The sequence below is a fragment of the Thunnus thynnus genome, chromosome 4 (assembly GCF_963924715.1).
Source record: "Thunnus thynnus chromosome 4, fThuThy2.1, whole genome shotgun sequence".
Taxonomy (NCBI): Eukaryota; Metazoa; Chordata; class Actinopteri; order Scombriformes; family Scombridae; genus Thunnus; species Thunnus thynnus.
Genome location: NC_089520.1, coordinates 33,503,662 through 33,528,091, shown reverse-complemented (window position 1 = coordinate 33,528,091; position 24,430 = coordinate 33,503,662). Strand labels below are relative to the sequence as shown.

The 24,430-nt window shown below is 38.9% G+C and overlaps 1 protein-coding gene across 2 annotated transcripts in view; it reads right to left on the bottom strand.

Annotated features, from left to right (window-relative positions):
- Window positions 1-362: 362 nt before the first annotated feature.
- The window catches only part of fbln2 (fibulin 2), a 79,604-nt gene continuing 55,536 nt past the window's right edge, over window positions 363-24,430 (bottom strand). For both annotated transcript variants that reach the window (XM_067588409.1, XM_067588410.1), the window contains exons 9-17: window positions 20,076-20,210; window positions 17,739-17,876; window positions 15,379-15,522; window positions 14,081-14,209; window positions 12,202-12,327; window positions 10,684-10,800; window positions 7,560-7,688; window positions 5,496-5,619; window positions 363-2,359 (exon numbers count right to left, since the gene is read on the bottom strand). In XM_067588409.1, the coding sequence (XP_067444510.1) occupies window positions 1,999-2,359; window positions 5,496-5,619; window positions 7,560-7,688; window positions 10,684-10,800; window positions 12,202-12,327; window positions 14,081-14,209; window positions 15,379-15,522; window positions 17,739-17,876; window positions 20,076-20,210 (1,403 nt within the window). In that variant the 3' untranslated portion in view covers window positions 363-1,998. The remainder of the gene's footprint in view (window positions 2,360-5,495; window positions 5,620-7,559; window positions 7,689-10,683; window positions 10,801-12,201; window positions 12,328-14,080; window positions 14,210-15,378; window positions 15,523-17,738; window positions 17,877-20,075; window positions 20,211-24,430) is intronic.

Here is a 24,430-nt window from a genome sequence, read left to right as displayed (position 1 = left end):
TGCAGCGTATATTAATAGGCTGTGGTAGCAAAGCACACCCTTTCCAGGGTGTAACTCATACTAAATGTGTGTTATAGGAGTTAAGATAAAGCAGGAAAAACAGTAAAGATAAGGACTTCTCAGACTTGGTGTGAACCAGTTTATATTCAAAATAACTCTATAAATCTATATTAAAATGTTGCTGTACTAAGAAGAAAATAAATAAGTTTTCATTTACTTTAACACAGAAGTCTATCAGCTGGTGACACTTCTCACCAGTAGGTGGGGATGTTGGCTCACTGTTCACTCAGGATGGAAATAGTAACAACACAGAGACGTGTGCAGCATGCATTGATGTGGAAAAACTGACTCTGACACTGTGCTAGAATTTAATCTGTACTTTTATTGAGAAATTGATAATCATTTATTGATTTATTGGTTTACAGATATAAATGTTGTGTGGCGGCTGAAACTGTACATGCTGTGTGATGCCAGCAGACTGATTCATTCCTGTAGACTACACAGGAATTTGTCTAATGAGTACAAGATTGCGTGATTTTTACCCTGAGATAATTACAACACAGTAACATAGAAAGATATGTCCAATAATAAGGAAAGAATATGACACTTAATATGACACTTAATAATAACATGATCAACAGTAACACTACATTAATATCCTCAGTGCTGTAAATGACCATACATGACTTGTTAATGTTTCCTAGTGTGTTTTGCACTGAATTTCAACAATTACATTTCATCAGATCACATCTTTTAAAAAAAATAATATACACCAAATGCAGATAAAATGTACTATTTGAAGTATCTGCTACTTTTTTTTAACCATGTTAAAGAAATTGGGTATTTATGTGGAGTCCCAAAACAGACAAAAGTGAATTAAAAAAAAAAAAGTGAATACATCAACAAATAACATGTTGCTTAACTAATTAAAATATAGTTTAAAGGAAATATAAGATTCATGGGGTTTTTTTGTATTTAGCAAACACAAACACACACACACACACACACACACACACACACACACACACTGGACTCCAATCCATGATCTGTATGTACATGGACATGCCCATCTCATTGTCACATAAGGACGAGGAAAATAGTCAGTGTTGCATGGAACATAGGAAGGAACAAAAGGAACAAAAACCAAAACAAAAAAAACATAAATTAATAAATGGTGAAAGAAAAAGGGAAAACTAAGTAGTTACAAAATAAAATGAGCTAGAGAAAAATATATTTAATAGAGCAAAATAAATGAAGTTTTAATTTATTTTATCCACTGATTGGTGGTTAAGGGAAAAAAGCATTTTCTTTTTTACCAACTGTTTGGAGGTTAAAGGAAAAGGCTTTCTATTTCCTTTTACACTCCATTTTAATTATTTAACTAACAATTTTATTGTTTGATGTATTCAGTTCAGTTGAGTTTTGACTCGTCTGATAGGCTTTTAGTACATTTTGTCAGCTTCGGGGCTCCTTATGAGACAAGTGCCCTTAACTTCTAGTGCTGCAAAGGTTTCTTCAGACATTTTCATGAATAATTCTCATAAAAATTAACATTTACATAGGGGGAGGTCAAAGAACAAGAGTCTAAAAGAGAGTAAAGCAGAGCACAAACCACCAGCTCAGACTTGTGCAGTGACCCCTGCAGCACCTTGCCACTATCCATACAAACAAACTGCCTGAGTCAACCCTAACAACGGTGGTGCATAAAAGCTTAATTATGTTAGCAAGAGTCAAGCTGAAAAATACTTTGGTAAATACAAATACAAAGTTTGTCACAAAATATGATTGTCATTAAAGTCTGCAAAATATCTGACAGCTTGATTGAATCACCAACCTGCCAAAGACTGAGACAGAAAAGCAAACAGCAAGTTCTTTGGCAACATTTTACAATTTTCTTGATTAATGCTTGATTGTTGGAGGGCATTACAAAAGAAGTCTGCACATATGAAAGTTTAGCACCATATGAAATGTCCAGTCCTTCTCTGTTTCTCTCTGCTGTTACATAGTGCTGGATGTGATGAAGACATAGATCCTGGCGAGGAACGAGGTGAATGTCCCCTGCCTGAGCAGCTTCATCTCAACATCTATCAGGAAGTCTTTGGGCTCTCGGACTTGTCTCTTCAGGTAGACAGCGCCTGTGAAGCTGTTCAGCTTGCGGGTGCTGAAGTAGCCCTCCTCGTTGCCCTTAATGATGCTGATGACTATGTGGTCACCCGAGTAGGCGGGGGAAGGTCCTATTCGGAAGATCTGTGCAGGAATGATGATGTTGGTCTGGAAGCTGAGCTGGTAGTATGTGATGCGAATGGGGGAGTTCTGACAATCTAAGGAGTTGCTGGGACAGCTGATCCGCTCACAGCGTCTGAAACCCAGATTGACATAGACAGACAATGAGAGGAAGAGGGTGGGTGAGTGAGAAAGTAATTGGATGCAAATGTTCTAAACTCTCCTGGAGCAGAAAAACTTTTTGTGAATGCATTTTACTGTGAAAAACGTATTTTGCTGCCTACACACACTAAACTGAGACAACAAGTATAATAGTAATTTGTAAAGGTAGCATGAGCACTTTAGGATGATGGTTATGCAGCGATTACTTTTCTCTACTGGCATTTCAGCAGCGAAGTGCCTTCTGAGCTTTGAAAAGTAACAGTGTCTTTTTTATTGATTCTGCAGCATGCAGATGTACAGAATTATCCAAACAATATAAATAAGGGAGTTCAATAAAAAATTTTAAAAAAGCATGTATCTATACAAAATACTCGGTAATCCCCAAACTTAATCATTCAACTCTGTGTCATTGGTAACATAGTTTCACTGTACCAAATGATGCATTTTTGAGTATCCTGCTTGTGTTATTGTCTTTAGCCCATCCAATGAGAGTGCTACAACCCTACTGTCACAGCTACCGGCTGCATACAATCCTACTAATGACCTGTGCTGTACTCTGTAGGTCGCTGCTAACCACATTTAATCTAACCATGTCCCAGTTCAGTTTCAGCCGGGGGCCTGTGTTGCATATCACATCTCTCTCTTCCCTTGTTTCTTACATCTGTACTACTTTATCAGCTATCCAATAAAGGTCATCCCAATGAAATGGAAATGGTTAGAACTCACACCATTGATATAGCAAGGTTAAGCTAACTAATATCGTTAACATTATTTACTGGTCCACGCCGAATAATCAGATGTGACGCTGATGTTTCTCTGACATTGTTCATTTTTAATTGATATGTTTGTTCATCGCTGATGAAGAGGTGTAGAACTGATAGCAGTAAAATTACTTCCTGCATGATTTTTCTCGGTGTGGTTTCTGTGATTGAAAGTTTTTAAGATTTTTTAAAAGATGGCAGCTGCAGATAGTCCTTGTCACTGCCCGCTTTGCATCGCTGCCCGATCTGCACCAAACATGTGCAAGTGGGTCCACCATCTTGGACAGCTAAGTACGGCAACACCACTTGGACAAACAACATTAGAGTTGAGTTTTGTCACTGCCTGATCTGTGTTGCGCATGCACGAGTATAAACAGCGTAATCTGTACAAGAGAGATGTAAACTTAAACACATATTTTGCATATTATTTATTTTTATCACAAAGTAATTTCCTGATTATTTGAGAGGTCTTTTTTGTTCGTTGTTATCTTAGAAATAGAGACAAAGAGTTGTAGTTCAATACAGTACAGTACAATACAGTACAATGTAGTTCAATAGGTGTGATCTGAAGCACTATAGCCTTATGGATGGATAGGCGGGGGTGGATAGGCTGGGGAGATGTAATCTCTCAGAAGCTGATAATACTCGAAACTTTTCATTTTTGTTGATGTAGTAGTACAGTAGTTATTGAGCAGTGACAGAGGACTGTTAAAGTCAACTCTAATGTTGTTTGTCCAAATGGAGTTGCCATACGTAGCTGTCAAAGATCGGGCAGAGATGCAAATCGGGCAGTTACAGTCCTCCATGTTCTCTCCTGGCATGGCTGACATCTGGAAAAATAGAGGCAGCAGCAGCGGCCCTCTCTGAAAGAACCTTGCCTGGTCACTCACTCAGTTTTAACATTTCCCTTGTCCATTAGCACAGCACAGGATGAAGCATTACAAATCTATATTTCTTCATATTAACATGGCTATATTATTATGAAAATTTTAAACATGGGGCTTTGGCAGACCTCAATTTACAGTAAGTTAAAGGGCCTTATTTTTTTCCAAATTATTTTCTGTAGTTTTCCTTTTTTTATGATCTCATTTGTTAGTTCAAAATTAAGTAAATAAATAGCTATTTTTGCTTTTCATACCTTGTATCATTGAGGCTTAATCTGTCAGCACAAATCACAAATCTAAATGATTGTATGGTAGCTGTACAGCACGACAGATGGACAGAATTAACAACTAGCTTGTGAACATAGTGCAGCATTTAGCTGGCAATAAGATAGTAAGATAATTATTTCAAGCACTGGTGGAGACCAAAACAGTGCTAAAAAGTGAGTAAATATTGGACTTACATGTGTCAAATGGACAAAGACATGAATCCAAATGGGTGCTAATATGTATGCTAATGTGGATACATAAATAGGCAACTGTTTGCTAACCCTTTGCTACAACAAAGTTTTAAAGTGATAATATGTCAGATGTTATGTTTTCAGCTTGTTCCACTGCCCCCAAGTGGCCAAAAAATCATACTATGCCAATAAAGAAAGCTGGCGTCCTCAGATGGACACTTGCAGTGTTTTTCCAGTCTCTATTCTGATGTTCTGTGACTGCTTATCTGCTTATCACACAGAAGAATTTACAGCCTGGAGTAAAGCTTGGTATAGTGCACCATAAAATCTGCACAGCTCATGCCAAAACAAAACTGTCTTGTACCGTGCTCCAATGAATCACAGGGTGGCACTGAAGGCAGACCAGGAGACATTTTAATCTTAGCCACTGCCAGGTCTACTCATGAATGAAAGATGTCTCCCCATGCCAAGCCAGGCCACGTCACACTCGGGTTAATAAGGTGTCTTTTGATAACACTGATAAGATATGCCTTGTGGGCTAACTGGTCTGTGTGCTGTTTCTGTCCACTGGAGCGCAGAGCAGGGAGAGCTGCAGAGACGGCCCTGGGAAGCACTGGCTGATCAAAGTCATCTGACTTCATCGTGCCGCTCAATGGGAGTCATGTTCAGTTACTAGCCAGCCTCAGTATCTGCCATAGGTTCACAGCTAATAAGGACCTTCTGCGCAGCACACTGCACTGCAAGGACATGGATGTATGGTATTTCTCATTAGAGGAGGACGGGCAGACAGGATCTACAGTGGAGGAAAATCTATCGAAAAAACCCATGGACACAGGTCAGTGCTGAAAGGGTCAGTACATCAGGATATAACTGCCCAGGGTGGAGCAAAATGACCTTAACATATACAGTGAGCAGAGACTGTTCACCAATAAATATCCCAAAATAAGGAATACCCAGATGTAACCAAGGGGAAAGTTGCTGTTTTGAGAAAAAAAACCTTGACTCACGTGTCTGACACCTTCTTGTAGTTGTGAGGGCAGTCAAAGGAGAGACATTTAAAGCCTCCTTGCAGGTTATAGCAGTTCTGTCCATATGAGCAGTTGTGTGTGCCGGTTGTGCACTCATCAATATCTGAAAAAAAGCATGAATAAAGCAATAACCACACTGACAGTATCTGAAAGTTTGATTTTGAACAGAGCAAAAAACATGTTTTGGCATCATATTTTTGTCTTGACACTGGAAATGGTTTCCTTTTTTGGGTTGAAATTCCATCATATAATTACATAACTCATTCAACTTGACAAAACATTTCCACCTTAAGTTCAACTTTTACTATTTACTATAATATTACTATGCTTTTGTCAGAGTTTTCAAGCATATAACATGGTGTTCATCAGCAGATGGAGTTTGCTCATTTGTCATGGAGACAGTGTTATGATTTCATCAATGGCACTTTTAAGACTTCTTGTCAATGTTAAGTTAGAGTTAGGTTAAAGGTATAGTTCAGCATTTTGGTTAATACACTTACTTGCTTTCTTGCTGAGACTTAGATGAGAAGATTGATACCAGTCTCTCCAGTCTAATATCTGTCCATTAAATATGAAGCTACAGCTAGCAGGTGATTAGCATAGCTTAGCATAAAGATTGGAAGCAGGGGGAAACAGCTAGCCTGGCTCTGTCCAAAGTTCTTACTATTCTTACTATAGAACATTTTGTATCTTGTTTGTTTAATTTGTACACAAACTGAAATGTTTGACATTTCTTGGAGACCAGTGGCTGGGTGCAGTGACTTCCTGGAGTCTTACCTAGCAACAAACAGAGACCAATATAATAATTCTTTATATGTATAGCACTCCTGTTAACAAAGTTACATGACAAGACTCTAGTTATAGTACATAACTCCATGTGAAACCACAAATTGTTACTGTTTGTACAAATTAAACAAACAAGTTACAGAATGTTCATTAGCGCACTGTTACCCCCTGCTTCCATGTTAAGCTAAGCTAATCACCTCCTGACTGTAGCCTCATAGACAATTTAACAGACTGACATGACGGTGGTATCGATCTTCTCATCTAAATGAGCATATTTACCAAAAGGTCAAACTTTTCCTTTAATGCTTAAAAGTAAATTGGTATGTATGAAATTATAACTACAGAGCTTGCATATCAACAGATCTATTTCCATGACAACTGAGCAAACTCTGTCCACTAATGAAGAGTGGACCTTGAGCTGAGATTGCAGTGAAACTGTATCAAACGTGTTTCTGAAGATGAATGAGTTATGTACAAATTGGAAAGAGCACACTCATTAAAACTTTAGTCCTTCATATTTCTAGTGGTACTTTATAATCCTCACAGCCTCAGTCTGTGTTGTAAAAGCTGTAAATGTTATGTGACAACATGCCAAATGCAGATTTTGGGGAAGTGTGGTGCTTGTGTGCTCATTAGTTTTCTTTATTCTTTTAAACAGGCTTTAATCTTGTTTTTTAATTATTTTTACACACAGGAAACATAAAAGAGGCTAAAGACTGTCAGAGTCACTCTGGCATGCACAATAAGTGCAGCCACTTCCTGCATTTTTAACAAAGTTCCTTTTCGGTATTTTTTTAATTCTCTTTACAATAAGTTTGAAAGTTTCTACTAAAGACAAAATATTAGATGAATAAGTAATGGCATATTGCAGAGTAATTGATATCATAAATGAATGCACAAATGAATTCATCTGCGAATAAAACACATCAACACAGTTTATACTTCATTTATAATTTGACTAGGACCAATTACAGTACATTTTAATGCTGGATGTAAACAGTGTGTCACATATGTCTGCCTGTAGTTTCCAATTTGTGGAAAAATACATTAAATGAAGGAAACCAAAACCTCTTAAACAGCTTTTTTCTCTTAACATAATTTCAGTGACCTTTGAAAGTTCTCAAATGTAACACAAAAAGAAATAAAACTATAGAAAACAGTGTGTTCCAGAGATGGAAAAAAAAATCAGATCTATTTTCAGTACATTTAATGGACGTGTCTATGGGACATGTTCATGTATGTTCATTGAGGCCTCACCTCTGCAGGTGCGTCCGTTGGCGGACATGACATATCCATGAGAGGGACAGGCACACTGGTAGCTGCCAGCAACATTCACACACTGGAAGGTACAAAGATTCCCGATGCTCTGGGAGCACTCGTCAATATCTGTTAAAAAGACACACACACACATCAGTCAGATTAGAGCGCTGTGAGGAAGCCACAGGCAGGTTCATATGAAGCAGTAGGACTTTTCCTCTTTATCTTTGTGTGTGTCTGCGTGTGTTCTCTACACCCATGTGACCGTTTTCCCGTCTGAGCAATTAACAACAGGAGCTATCTTAAGGCCGTCACCCAAAACAAAATAAAATCTGTTACTGAAGACAACTGTCATGCTGCTATCAGTTTGGTCTCAGCATTCAACCAAACATTGTATCATTATGCAGATCAGTGGAGTCTTAATATTAAGCTTTTGATTTGATTTAGGGGTTATTCCTTAAACCTGCAGTGCAGAACTTTTACATATAAATGAATGTCTGTTACATTCAAGCCCTTGCCAAATGAGTTTACACAATGCTGATTAAGCCTATCAACGCCAGATAAATCTCTGTATTTCACAGTATACAGAGTTTTTAAATCTCATGTCAGGAGGGACATTCCCGCACTGGCCCTTTAAATGCACACCCATAGACGTCCGCTGGCTTAACCGGCTAACTTCCAGTTAGCCCTCCGCTACCTTGAATGGGGATAAAATAATTAAATCATGTGGCTCTTCTAGACTTTCTAAATGTTATCTGACCGAATGGATCAAATTCTGATAGTGAAAGGAACCATTCTGCAGGGGTTGTGTGACGCTCAAAACAATTTATCCACCGTTGTGCAGTTGCAACAGTAGTGACAGAGTAGACTTCAGCATTACGTAAGAACGTGTTAATAGTGTTTTTGTAATTACTTTCACTGCCAGAAGGGGGAGACAAAAGTCCCGCACTCCAGCTTTAAAGCAAGTGTTTCTAAAGTCCCGTTTCAACCAAAAGTTCCAGGTACTCTGGAACCAGAGGAACTAATGTCAGGCACTGAACTTGAAACTTTAAGTCCTTGTTGTGCAGTCCTGTTTGCATTTCCACCCTATCTGCAGAACCAAGTAAATCATGCAAATTAAACCCATGAGGAAAAAAACAACAACACAGATTTGTCCTGTTGTTTGTATTTACTACTGCATGATTTAGATGCAATGAATGAATGATAAAGAAATGCAGAGAGCATCTCTCAAAAAATAACGTTTTATTTCTCTCATTCATTGCTTTGCTATCCGTACCACTGCTCTCTCTCTTCATTCCCTCCCTTGCTTGCTAAACCACCACCTCGCTCTCGCTCTCTTTTTCTCTTGTTCTTTTTTAGAATGAGTAGGGAAGCCGACAACAAAGCCTAACTTTACTTTTAACATTAACAAACAAAGAGAAATGCCCTCCCCTTGTCCTACATCGATACTAGAGCACTTTCTTGTTTTATGAATGAAGTGGTACACAAGTTGAAGCAACTGTGCTGTGTGTGTTTGACCAATCAGTGATAGTCATCCCTGCAAACCCCAACCCCAAGGTTCCTGTGCTTTTGGGGGGTAAAATAATCTCCCTGGAACTTCATTTAGACCCTGGATCCTTTGGTGGAAACGCAGGTGGAGGAACTGAGTTTCTCAAAAGGTTTTTTAGTCCCTGGGGAAGGTTCCTGCAGTTGAAACGCAGCTTAAGACATTGTTTTGAATTTTAATTAAAAGTGTTATAACTCCTTCAACCAATCAGTCCTAAGAAGAATCTGTCTACTGTGTTACCCAAATTCAGTTTCCCTTTCTGCTCCTATAGAGCTTTGATGTTGAATACCATTCAATTTGTACTGCTGCAGAGACATACAAAGAGTACTCCAAAGATGTAGCATTGAATTCTTTGTCAGACTCAGGAAGGACAGTTAAAAAGATAAAAATGGATACAACAGAACCTGACAATCCTCACATTCTTCTTTCCTTACAAGTAGCTGGTGTCTACATTACCCACAAAGCAACATGACTGCTGACAGTTAGGTCTTAAAATCAGATGTGTTACAATATGCTAGTAGCACCTAATGTAGCCTGGAACTGCTAACCTCCAGCAGTGCTGAGGAGCTACAGAGGTCTGGTAACCTCACTTTTTTCTCACTCCACACCCCCAGATGTTCACACCACAGACACAACCAACGCTGACTCAAGTGACATCACTTGAGCAATTTATCAGATTTAACACAGCTCCCTCTGGAGACACAAAAGACTTTATACTACTTTTTTCACATATGTAATAGTACTCCCTATCACTGGGTAACACACTTCAATGTGTAAAATTAGTGGAGTTCCCCTTTAACTGCACTGTGCATGTGTGTATGTGCTTTTTGAAGAAGTTCCTCTTTTCTGAATATATGAATGCATACAGTTGCTGATGCAACCAGACTACAAGCCTATATGAACTAGTTTTCTGCAGTAAACCTTGTATCTTTAAATAAATAATAAACTGTGGATGCAGGACTGTCAATACCTTACCTGCATTACCTTTGACTGTTACACTGGTACTGACATTCCACTCTCTTCTGGCACCACAGTATGCAAAATCTAGTGTTGATTTGTTTGTTTTTTTATATTGATTCTACTGCCAACTTTCATTCATCACTAACAGTTTTTTTCTGCTGTCTCAACAAAGGTAAAAAATACTGAGGAAAGACCACCAAAACAACTAGTGTTGAAGACTAATTTAAAGCTACTTTGTGCAGAATTTTTACATGATTAAATCTGAGGTGTATGGGCATGTGTTGTTTGCTACTACTACACATACGAGCTTTAAAGGTGCATTAATCGTTTTTTTTTCTTTCACCACAGCAAAGCGACTTCATAAGTGAAAAGCACATATATACAACATATTATCACAGTATAATGTTGTTGTGACTTACATGCTAGCCCTCCATTGTGTATTTATACATCTAACAGACATGGGACAACTTAAATATTCATTTGTGTTTTTGTCCTAACTGGCTGATGTAACTCCAGTATTCGTTCTATTTTTAGCGCAGGTTTGATCCGTCAACTCTACCAGTCTCCTGTTCTCCAGCCTTGGTAGAAAATCCTTATTGGAAGCAAATTTTCATTTACCTTCACAAGTGTGTCCATCCTCTTTCAAGTAGTAGCCTTGCCGACAGTAGCACTGATATGAGCCATAAATGTTGGCGCACTCCTGGCTACAAGGGTTTTTGTCACATTCATTCACATCTAAGAAAAGAGAAGCACACACATGATTAGAATTATTTCTGTTTTTCATGTATTTAATTGAATTAACTGCACCATTTAACCATTTAGGCAAAAATGAGCTCCACCCACAGAGGCTTAAAGGGTAAGTTAACTTCTTACCACACCCAACAGTGATGTCACATTGTACTGAGTACACTTCTACATCACTGCAGTGGGTGAGAAAACCACTGGATGTCAGCAAAAACAAGATATTTCAGGGGGTGTTAAATTGCTCGTCAAAAGATATCAAAGAGAAACATCAAAAGAAAAAAATCAAGGAAAAAGGCTTCAGATCACGGATGTATTAAGAAATGGATACAGTGTTGGAGGGGGGGCCAAAAAAGCCCTCCAAAAAATCAACTTCCAAGTCTAAAAAAACATGGATCTTCTGCATCTTTGTGGCCAATAGAGCAAGCGTACTAGTGAAAATAATGAAATCGTGTGGCTGTATCAAATTTATCAAATTGTGATAGTGAAATGAGTCATTTTGCAGGGGTTGTGACGCTAAAAAAGTGTATTCACCGGGAATATGCGGGAAAAATGCTTTTTGGGCCAGTGTACACCATGTGACGGACCCGGAAGTAATGACACAGTTAGTCTGCTGTGCTAAATTGTCTTCAAAATTCAGCACTGTTCCTGGGGGCTTGCTTCAGAGTGTTTGAATGACTACAAGTGCACCACAGCAATGAGTGCTTAGAACCAAAGATGGAGAAAAAATTTGAAATGACACAGATTTTCCGCACATTACCACTTCAGTCATTTTAACGGTGCAATGATGGCTTCTGAAGCTATTTGTTATTAAACTGATTCCCCAAGAAAGACAAGCTTCAAGTGTCTGGAACAAATTAATCTGAAAAGCACTAATCAAAATCTAATGATATCGCACAGACATGGTTTTATAATAAACCCTGATAAATGCAAAGCTTCACCTTTGGATGAATGTGAATGGAAACCTTCACAACTTGATAAAGTTCCCTGAATAATGGCTGTGACAAGCTGAACGTTAAGTTAATCACGCTCTTGGTCAGCTTTGCTCTTTGAAGCATTACCACGTCTTCAACGCACTGATGACTGACAGCACCTGAACCTGGAAACCATTATATAGGCACTGCTAGAAGCCGCCGCATCCCGGAGATGGAAACTAAATTAAATTTCAACAGAAAACAATTTTTGCTGATAACAAAGACTTACAAAGGACTCATAAACAGTTCCATCAATATATATATATATTCTCTGTCCGTGTGAAAGCCTGCACTGGGCTCTTGATGTCAGCACTCTCCCCAGAGGCTTATCTCTACGCCTTATGTTCTTCAAGGAAAATAAGATAGTCCATCTAAATAAGGTGGCATTTAAATGTTCAGTGTGTTGTGTAGTATAGCTTACCTTCACAGTTCTTGCCATCAAATGCTAGGGAGAAGCCGGCTGTGCATGAGCAGTGGTAGGAGCCTGGGGTGTTTTCACAGGTCTGGGCGCACAGTCTGCCAGGATAGCGCCAGCACTCATTTACATCTGTCAGTGCAGGAGTAGGAGCTATTAGACGGAAGACAGATACCTCCGGGCCACTAAAGACTCTACGCCACTACTCATTCAGACATATAAAAAAATTATATGTAGGGTGACTTTTTCACCTTCTTAGCTAATTTTTCAAATCCCAACGTACATTTAACAGTATGCTGAACATTTCACAGTGGTTTTCATATTAAAACGTTACTGAAACAGGAACATTCAAACCTATATTATCCTATTGGATTTTGGAACAAAAACTTCAAAACTACTCCTCTTCCTCCTCCACACACTGTTTGGTCTGTTGCCTCCTCCTCCAACAGTAATAGGGGGAATGTGTGTTTACATTTGCTTTTTGACCCACCTGTTATCGATCCCTCCCTTAATTTGTCCTGCCAAACTGACTGCTCTATGAAATACACTTTATGAAGGCAAGACACTCTCCGAACGTTATTTTCATGTTGTCTTTAATGAACAGGTCTGTGTTATTTTAAGTGAAACAGCTGTTGATTAAGTCGTGGTTATAATCTCTGCTGAATGAGGAGTGTCAGAACTTTAAAACATGGTGCCATACATTTAAATAGCCACATGTTTAGCTAAATACTATGGAAGATTTTAAATGCCTAAATAAAATAAAATCAAACCATGAAACAATGTGAAATACAATATACATAATTGCAATTATTTCACCTTTTGTCTTTCATAATTGAATGAGTTGCTTTTCACTGTGACATGGATTTTCCATGCCACTACAAATCTAATCACAATACAGAAAACAAAGTGAGGAGGATTGAATATTGTGTTATCCAGCAGAGAGCAGCAGAGAACAGCCAATACTAAATTCTAAGTACTGTCATTAGGTTTAATGAGGAGGTGAAGGGGAACTTCTTTTAGAGATGGAGATGCATCATCAATTGTGCCATGGTAGATTTTGTTTGTACAGCTTCCTGCAGCACAATTCATCTTATATCACAAAGGTAACTAAATGCACAGTCAATAGTAGTGTCCCTGTAGCCAGCTGGTTCCACAGGAAACTGTTTTAAGACAAAGCCAGTGTTTTAAGATTTACACATTCTGGAGTCTGTTTTGACAGTTTCAGTGTTTGGGCAAGAGAAATTCTGTTTTAGTATGGATGGAGGGCTGAAATGGAGAGAAAAAGATGTATTTACAAATCTTCCCAGCTTAGTGTGAATGTACTCTCAGTCTTTGACTCAACAGTGAGTGGTAAACTGAGATTTCTGATGTCAGAATCATCATCGTTTTGTATCACTGAGGAGTCAGACTGCAGTTTTCTCTATAAAATGTGACAATGCATTGCATTTCTTTTGTTCCATTGTAGGAACAAAATAAGGAAATAGTAAATAAAGGAGTGATTTCAGCCACAGCCCTGATCTCCACAACCACCTGCTCACCTGTTCCACTAGATCCAGCCCAGTAACTTGAATTATGACAGTCTCTTCAGTTAGCATGAGATGTAGGCTTCACAAGAATACCACTCTTGCCTTTTTTTTTACTGGACTTTAGACTGACATTATTAAAATGTAACACTCATATCCAAAAGTATTTCAAATGTGCAAATAGAATCTGTTCTGTTGAGTTAAATCTGACACATTTACCAGACAACCTTTGTTTCTGTGGCTCTGAGCTTTAACTGAACCAGTGGGATAATGTCTGCCTCCAGAGCAGCTCTGGTTTCAAAAACTGTTTGGACGACTAAACCTCCAATCCGCTCATCATCACCTGACACAGCGATACATACCGGTGCAGACTTTGCGCAGGGCGTCATACTGGTAGCCCGTCTGACAGTCACAGCGGTAGCTGCCAACGAGGTTGTGACAGATCTTGCCCGCTCCACAGCGGTGTGTCCCCATCTGACACTCATCAATGTCTGGACAGTCAGAGACAGATAAAGCACCTTAGCAATGACCCACTCTGCACCTGACTGGCTCTACCTTAAACCCCTGCTCGCAACACTAAATACAGTATAAATCACACAGTTACAAACACATACTCTTCTCTTTATTATGCTCACTCTCTCCCTCTTTATGCAGAGCCACAAAATCACATTTGACCTCAAATATTACTCAGAATTGTAACACTACTGTCTAATGATGCTTACTTAACTGTATATATACTGTATACATATATATGTGTATGTATGTATGTATGTATGTATGTATAGATAGATAGATAGATAGATAGATAGATAGATGTGAATTGATTAGTTTGATTTGAGCCAATTTTCATATGATTTTAAATTGATTCATTGTTAGCATCATTTATCAAGCAAAAAAGCCAAAATATTCTCCAGCTCTTTGATGCTTTTTCTTGATTATATCTGTATCTCTTGAATACCTTTGAGTTTTGGACTGTCGGATAAAAAAAGACATTTGAAGATGTCACCTTGGGCTCTGGGAAATTAATTGATTAATATTGATTAATATACTATATAGTCTTTATATATGCTATATTCACATTGGCTGTTTCACCTAATCCAGGCATATTGCAGTATTGACGAGAATGCAAAAATATTGTATATGACAAATGAAATTTCAAAGATAGGAGATGACATGATGATGAGATCTTGCTTGCTCATCCAGACCAAGAAAACAGCCAATCACATCACTGCCTCTGCCCTGTTTGTTTTGAGTGACATACATAGATTTTGTGTAGATATGAAATAAAGAGATCATTGGGAAAAATGGTGTGAAATTTAAGGAAAAAATCACATTTTGAAAAAAATGACTGGTAACCTGAAATAGTATTTTACGATAAAATAAAAAAATAAATAAATATAATAATAATTAATAAAATTGAAAATTATTGGATTCTTTAACAATTTCATGGTTAAGTTATATATTTTGTCTGTATTAATTATAAGGATTATTTATTTCATATTATTAACTTTGTATGATTTTGGTCTACCAGTTGTGTAAAAACTCAATCTAACTAAGTACATTTATTCAAGTATTATACTTATATATAGTATACACACATATACAGTGTATATATATATATATATATATGTTGTATGTTTGTTTAAGAGGTAAACCTCACCGACACATTTGGATCCATCGGGGCTGGCGTGGTAGCCGTGGCTGCACATGATGGTCTTCTGCTGGCAGGTGTAGGAACCCACTGTGTTGATACAGTTAAAACCTGAGCTACATGGCTCACTCAGGCTGCTGCACTCATTTATGTCTGCAGAAACACAGAGAGAGAATCAAGCCTCAAGACAGCTGAACAAAATGATACTTCTACGGGAGAGTGATTGTTTCAGGTTTAATCTTGATTGACAGATCTGCCTACTGCATGCTTATTTCCTCACAGTAATATGAACACAACAATTATGGAGTTGTGTATTTACTTGTTGACTTGTTGGCAGTAATCATGCCTTCTGAGCATGTAATGGTTCCAGTACTTGGTGCACGGTGTAGTACACATGTGCATGTGGCTATGTGGATATGGCTGGTGGACAAAAAATAGAGACATGCAAAAGGATTTTGACTTTGAAGAAAATGAATGAGACGGTCGAGTTGAACTGCAATTGGTGGTGTCTGTCTAGCTTTGAAACCGCTTTAACAATCACTAAGTGAGCTGACAAAGCTCCATGAGGGAACTAACAAGGTCACTGAAACAGTGCTTGAATGGCAGGTGCACTACTTGTTGCAAGGCAGGTCAGTCTGGAAACATTTCCAAAACACAGAAAAAAACAGAAGATTTCCAAAAAAGAAACAAAGCCAAAGGAAGCCTTCAGTCCTCTGTGATAGATCTGTAATGTAAGTGCAGTCATCTGTTAGTTGTCATTAGGCTTGATGATTACTTTGCTCTGCATGGCTGTATATCAGCCGAGGAATATGAGACACTTTTATGGTATCAGGAGCACCCAGAGGTGCTAAAAAGGCTACCTGATGATATTCCCACATACCAAGATGATTATGTTTCCCTACACACTGTTTAACAACTTGAAAAGTAATTTAAAGAAAAGCGGATGTTCTATGGCCTCCCAAACCGCCAGAGCTAAACACCACTGCACCTTCATGGGAAGTAGGAGTTCCCTCCTCCTTCATCTCTCCAACAGCTGCAGGGTTTCATGATGCAGTTAGACACAAGGCTGGATCACCAATTGGGTGAAAAAAGAGCTCCAGGATTAATGTGTGTTAACAGTAAAGAAGTGGGAATTATCTTGTTAAGATGGCACCTGTCAAGGGGCGGGAAAACAATTTGTGATTCAATAAATAGAAACTGGGGTCATTATATTTGGGCTGTAACTCCAGTGTACTGTGTGCCAAACCATCCACTCAGAAAAAAGCTTTTTTTCATTTCCGTTAATTTGGAATCATCAAAGTGCCATTTACTGACCAACATCACTGGTTAAATGTCGTAAAAACAGAAGTTGGTATGTAATGGAGTAAGAGGGGGAGAAAAGAGTTGTGTCTCTGGCAGTGGAGAGCAGCCTCTGTTCTGCGGCATTTTTTTCAAAGCGCAAGGTTTTAGAAATTAAACAGACTATGGACTGAGTTCTTTTCTCAGTTGGATTCTGCAGTGTGTTGGTCAGCTGTTTTCATTTGTTAGTGCTGGAGTTTGGTGCTCCACTAACGTGGGTCAGCTGGGTGATCGGGTACCAAGTATTCACTAAATGCTTCATCTTGCTAATTATTAAGTTATGAAATCCAAAATGCACCCAAACGCTTGTCTTTTATGAAGATCAACTACAAGCTCACTCTAGCATAACCCTTGCAGTTGATTTCTTCCTTTTTAGTTCTATCATAACATCATTAATTAACGTTACACAATACATTTCTGGCCTTCGTGAACCTATTCTAAAGATAAGAATCACAATTCTCATGTGAACTGATTTTTTTTGCCAACCTGTTACAGTCTTTTTAGTGCCAAAGTTCCTCTTTTTGTTACTATACTTCAAGCTCAATAGGGAAACACAAAGAGGGAATTTGATGCTAAAAAGACTGGCAGATATCCACTTGATATGACTAACTCAGACTGCTGAAGCCTCATATAAGCTTCACATCAACTTGGAAATGCATTTTTGCACAAAATGTGGACACACTGTGGATTTTTGGCCTCCATCACTTACATTGAAAGCACATTTGAAGGGGATCTTTTAATAGCCAGTATGAACAGGAGGAATAATTACAGCGAGGAAAACCTCTTTCACTGTTCATATTGAGACCTGACTGAAGAAAGACTTGAAAAATTGTGAACCTGTTCATTAATCCAGCCAAGGACAGACAGTAGGACAAGGAGCACTGAATCTGTTCTGAAGACAAAGTCTGGGGCCAATACTCTCTATTAGCTATTTAATGGTCATGTGTTAAGAGTTTCTAATATTTTGTTTGCCTTCTATGACTGTTCGTGAAGTTGACAGCCAGTAGAGAGCCGCACTGACAGCCTCTTACCTATACAGTTGCCATGAGAGTCCTGTGTGAACCCGGTCATGCACTTGTTTTTGGGAGTACACAGGAAAGAGCCCACTGTATTCTCACACACCAAGCCCGTACCACAGTTATGGGTTCGCAGAACACATTCATCAATGTCTGTAAGAAAGAGCAGATAGTACATTTATGGGATAAGCATAAATGCAATGAGTCATCCTGACAAACCAAAATAATCCACACTACATTCAGTGTATTCAGTGACTGTAAATCTGCTGTCAACTCTCTCAGCTTCAGTCTGAGCGCTCAGCTTGTTAACAGTACAGTAGGTGGCACTGTGACTCAAGCACAGAATAAACAGTTGAAACATCCCTGAAATCAAAACTTCCACTCTGTCAGTGTTTAATTTGAGGAAAAATTCCCCTCCCATAAAAATATCACTTGTTCCAACTCTGCAATTAACAGAAGTTGAACAAAACTTCTTAAATGACAGTTATTGAATCTCATGAGCAATGGATGGCGTTTAAATGGAAGATTTGCTCCTTTCGTTTTTTTTTTCTTTGTGCCGCAAGCCAATTTCTCAGGAGTTAATGTTATATAGGGCTCTGAGATTCGTCCCATGGTACACAAGTGGAAAGTCTTAATTTGAGCTTTTCTCTACCAATCTTCATCAGAGGGATGCATTTCTGACGTCACAGGGAAGATTTATCTTTCTTTCATGCAGCTAATTAGTTTTATCCTTGTTGGATGGTCGACTAAATATCACCTTCAACATCCAGCTACATTGATTAGTCCTCTCTGTTGCCAAGTGCTGATGACACAAGTCACAGAGCTTTCATATGCTTTACTGCCTGCGCAATGCTTCCTCTCTGGGTGATTATCTTGTGACATATTGAATCTGGGCATCTGCTGAAGCACAAACATCACTACTGGGGCCAAAAGAATTAGCATAAATCTTAATGAAGCTTTGCTGACTGAGCTGGCTTTGTGTCATGAGTACAGACACACAATTGTCACAGTGCGATTAGAATCTTTGGATGAAAATGATTGGAAATAATCTGTCCATTTTTTCTGATTTCAACACATTGCTCTGGAGATTTGTGTAGATTTTTTGTGTCAGTAATGTTGATTGTACTCTTCTGCATCTGAAAAAGGCTCGAAGATAAAAATGAGTAGTCTAAATATAGCCTGTCTTTGTTACAAAGCCCCTCTAAAAACAACTGTGCGCCATCAATAAGGCCAGGATACTCCATTAGCCACAACACCTATTTGTGATGTACTACACTATAGTCTTGTATTCAAGGATTTGTGAGACCTAAAGAGGCCATTTAAGGACAAATTATTTTGGACTTCTTGCAGTACAATTAGAGAGAGCAATAGAGGGCAAGAGATGACAAACACTAGGACCAGAATAGCCTGTGTGTGCATGTACGAGCATCTATTACACAGTGCCAGTTTGAGCCAGGGGTGTTGGATGTGTGTACTGATGGTTGCTGGATCCTCTTTAAACTGCTGAAAAACTGGCAACTCTGAGTATCACACTCCAACACACACGAGCCTCAGCCAAACATAACTGCCAAGTTGTGTTAGGAGGTGAAAATACACTGAAGGTAATCTTAAGAGTCTCACAAAACGAATGCTACAACTTCATACAGTATGAATGAATATTACGGCTTTCAGCTAGATGTATCACAGCCAAGAAATTACAACAATATTGGACAATCCACACCTCACAATTTACAGTGCCAATGAAGGAACTCTTACTTTTCGCCTTGCCCTCTATGTAGCAAGGCGAAAAGTATGGAGTGTGGCGGTCAGGCTGGTGGTTGGGCTTGTAGTGAGTCTGACTTTCATGCGAGTTTGTGTCCTGTGTCAGACCTGATATTAACATTTGCCTTTTTATTAACAGCAACCACAATCTTTCCCTAACTTAAGCCAACCGTTTTAGTTGCCTGACATTAAAGTTATATTGCTTAATTTTTTCCTGAAATGAAATCCCATTTTTGATACTATTTATAGTCATACTTTGGTTAGAAATAGCCAATGTATTCATGTTTGGAAATTACCTCTCATTATAAAAGTAATGATGACCTATCTATAAATAAGGGGCTCAAATGAAACAGCGCAGCATATAATCCAGTGTTACTGTATGTAATTTTATCTCATCGATATCAGGCTCACTGTTTACTGTTCACTCTGCCTGTCCTTCCTGTCTTACACTAAAAAAAAAACAAAAAAACAAAAAGCCAACATGTTCTGCATATTAAAGAAGACAGCATCAGAATTTCCACTACTTCAGTGGCTCTGTATGAGTGCTGGGTAGATTGGCTTAATGAAATACATCAGCAACAATGAACTCACCCTCACAAACACTGTTCCTCAGCTGGTGGCCTGCAGGGCAAGTGACCTGCAGCTCGCATACAAATGAACCCACTGTGTTCACACAGCGCTCGCTGGGTCGACAACTGTGGGTGTTGGTCACGCACTCGTCCACATCTGCAGAAGAAGAACAAAGGTGACTGTGTGTGAAATGAGAGGGGGCAGAGGGAGACGGACAGAGATTATGAGGTGGAGGTGAGATGGGACTCTCGCAGTTTGTGATGGACAGGACCTGGATGTAATCCCCCCCCGCTCCCTGACTGTCACTTCACTGTGATGGGGCTCAGTGAATCAGCAGCAGATGTACGTCAGCAAAAAAAACTGAAGAAACTAACAAAGAAAGTCTTTCTTACGTTAGGGAGTTTGAGGCATTCTAGGAAATTACATGTTTTGCTTTTTGCCTGCATGAAAATCCAACAGGTCATTCCTTGTTGTGGTCAACATATTATGTTAAAGTGATTCTCAAATTCATTGATGAGAAAAAACAAAAAAAAAAGGTGTGGAAATTCATCAGAAATGCTCCTTAAGTTATAAAACCTCTGAGTGAGGATGATGTACGTGTCTCATTGACAGTTGACCAAGACACCATGTTAACTGGGGGGACAGACAGCGTTTTGTATGCAATGGTATTGATGATTAAAGCTGCACTAATCTATATTTTTATATTAGCAATGGATCTAATGACTATATGCCATGTGAAAAGAGTCACTTGTAATATTGAACCCACATAGAATTATTATTATTATTGAATCTGCAGCTCTGATCAGCTCTATGAAGTGCTTTATTGTCTTTTAGCTCATTGTTTTGGTTTAACAGCCTATAACTTCATTGTTTTAGTTCAGTCTCTCATCAATGTCATTTCCAGCAGCAGGCTGCTGTGTTCTGCAAAATAACTAATAAATCCACTCTACGCTACCTGCCCAGCACCAGACTGCAGAGAGACGGATATTTTTTCAGCAGTTGGTGAAGACAAAAACAGAGCTAAAAGGAATAACTGAACATTGGACTTAGATTCATCAGGTGGCCGGAAACATGACTCCAAATGAATGCTAATGTGGTTCTCTGTCTGCTAGACATTGTGTAATTTGGCTAACACATTCACTGTAACAACTTTATATGGTGATAATATATCAATATTGAGTTTATAGGTTGTTCTGCTGCACCAAAGTAGCCCACAAAATTCATTAATACTGATTTAAGGACAACAATATTTTTCATTTTGATTTTCATTTATGGGTAGGTTTTTAAGCTGTTTAAAGCACAAGAGCAAACTGGCTAATTAGCTATCTAGCCTGCAAAGTGATGTACTGTGGTAATTGATGCTTGGTAGCATATTCAGCAAGAAATGTGCAACACAAGTAATGTCTCCATGATTGTAGATAATTACCACTTTATGCAAATAAGTTTGAAATGAAATTATTTGAGTGGCCATGGACAAAGAATCAATGGTATTCTTGCTGGTATGGTGGTGGTGTCTTAAACTAAAAAATGTAAAAATAAGGGAATTCAACTTTAGCTGGACTGAATGTTTTTAGTACCACTGATACTGCACACATTACCCGCACACAAAGCTGTGTCCTGCAGTGCTGTTTTGTGGGCCACTATATCAACTTTAGACAGTGAGTGCTTTGTAAATCCCAAGTCAAATTTAAAATATCAGGTCTTGGCAAAAGTGAAGTGATATTTTGCTTGTCATGCTTGTTTGTGTGAAATAAAATACACAGTTGCAAACCTTTAAATCTTTATCAGTCAAACAGCACCACAGCCGGTAAACAGGCGTTGTTGATTTATGACATTAGTGGGCTCATGCCGAGACAGTGGATCGTGACTCTGTTGTGGCTCATCTTTATCAAACTGCTGCATTCCCTTATCATGCATCGCAGCGCATGGCCGATTAGCTGGATGCGCTGATAGGGTTGGACTGGGATTATTGTGTGTGAATTTGTGCGTTTGTGTGCATGCAAGAGTGTGGCAGTCATCCAGATTTGAAGATCACCTCGAAATATGGCGCATTCCACAGGGAACCTGACGAAAAGGTCTTGTACAAATCTGCATGAAGGAGCCAAGGCTCAAAACAAAAAGGAGGAACATATTCTCCTGTGTTGCCTGTGTATCCGTTGGCAGTCCCTTGTTGAAATGCCTGTCTTGACTTTCAAAGCTTTTGCTACGGGGAATTTGAATGAACTGTGTGCCTTACAACACCTTCCCACAGGGAGCAGAAGGAGGAAAAACACTGATCTGAGGTTTTCAGCATTTACCTGGTGTGTGAGTAACACCCTGCAGCTTTTTTGCTGTGAGGTAATTCACCTACCAACACTGCACAAGCATCACCTCTCACAGCACAGAACACAGTTTATTGTATTATATGAAGTCTCTGTAGATTTGCAGGAAACACATTCTTACTCACTAAAATTAACAATTTTCTCTTTTGACATTGTCCTGTACACTCTGTAGACTCTACAGGACTCATGCTGTTGTGACATACTCTTGTTTTGGGGCCTGCCTTCGCAAATGTCCCTGTTTGTTCCTCAACTGAGAGACATCTGTTGTCTTCGTTGTAGGGAGGATATTTCCAGGGGCAAATCACACTGAGTCCACCCTGTCCTCTGGGCCCTGCTCTCTGTCAAGCCTAGGGATGGACGGGCCTGTTTCCAATGTTTGCGTATTGCCAGTGGTGCAGAAAGTCGCCTTCTACTTCCACCGCAGGGCAGCATTATTTCCAGTGCGTCATTTGAAGAGGGAAAAGAAAAAAAGAAAAGGAAAAAGTGCCTACTGCCTCAAGGTCCCTACCTTTCCTGACTGGTCTCTGGGGACAACCACATTACACAGTTGTGAGGAGTGAAGTGATCCAATACAAGGCAGAAACAAAGAGTCTATTTTTTGAAAAATAAATAAAAAATACAAATGCTTAGTTAAATGGAGAAGGGCGAAAGCAGTTTTAGAAAGATTTCATCAAGAGACCGGAGGATGTCTGGTAGGCAGCACTATTATGCAAAAGCAAGAAGAAAACAAGATCTTTTTGAAAAGTTCAAGCTGAGGTAGATGAAGTAAGCCTTGGCTTTATTGCAGATTTGGTTTGAGACAGGAGGGTTAGGGTTACACAGATGCAGACTGGTGGGACTCATGAAAAGCTGGGGATTAGGGGGTTAGGGTTAGATCTCAAGCTGTGAGAACTCAATAATGACAAACGTGAATACAGGAATATGTGCCACTTAAAGCATGCATATGAACAACATTTTTTCCAAAAAGATATGGGATTCTATTTTAATCACAGACACCAGTAGAAAGCACCAGGGCACCAGGGCATGTGCACAAGGTCACTGAGTGCTGATCCAACTGCACCTGCAAGTTTGAGTGCTATGAGAAAAAATGCTGGGCGAGGTGAAATATAAACCAGAGGGTGTGGTGATAAATGATTTTTTCTTGTCCAGTCATATTAACCACTTCATATCTTTTAAACAGCTATATCAATGGTGTGTGGCTTTATTTTGCAACACAATAATACACTCAAGAACTGTTACAGTCACAGATCCTGATGTTGGCAGCAAAAGAATTAAAAAAGTAAAATTTTGCTGGTTGCTTTGAGTTTGTTTGTGATTAGTAAGGTTACTTTTAATTGGATTTGGTTATGTTTACATATGACAATGAAGCCACTGCGGCTAAAACTGTGAGTGAAGCAAGAGTTTGTTCATTAAACAGTGAACAATACAGTTTATATGATTGCATTAAGTTTGAAAATCCCCTCCAAGAAAGTTTTAAGATATTCTTTGAGTAATAATTTGTGTCTAATATGTTTTATCTACGAAAAAAGTTCAACTACCGTGTTAGAAATTCTTAAAATTAAAAAATTAAGACCCAAGTAATAATGAAAACTTTTGGGCCTGACCTGATCAAGATGGCGGAGTAGAACTCCCTCTGCTCCAGCTCCTTTGTCTTTGTTACAGCAAAACCTTTTGATGAGACCACTTTCAAGTCTATCACACTTGGAAAAAAGAACAATAACTTCTGCCTGCCTTGTATATTACAATGTCGCCGTGATCACGCAATTTCAAAACCAAAGAGATGGTTGACAAACCACAAATGGATGACGATGAGACTACCGCGTGCCAGCTGACAGTGGCCTATCTTGCATCTACCTTGAAAAAGTCAGTCAGGCTGAAAAGAACTTCAAAGAAAGATTTGAAATTTAGAAAGTCAACTAGGAACCACACAAGAGACCCTATCTAAACATGCTGAAGATCAAGACCCAGCGCTCAATCACCTTAACACTGCAGGTAGGGATCAAGAATGCTGAAGACACCACATAACAACACAGCAAAATACTGAACCAACTTGAA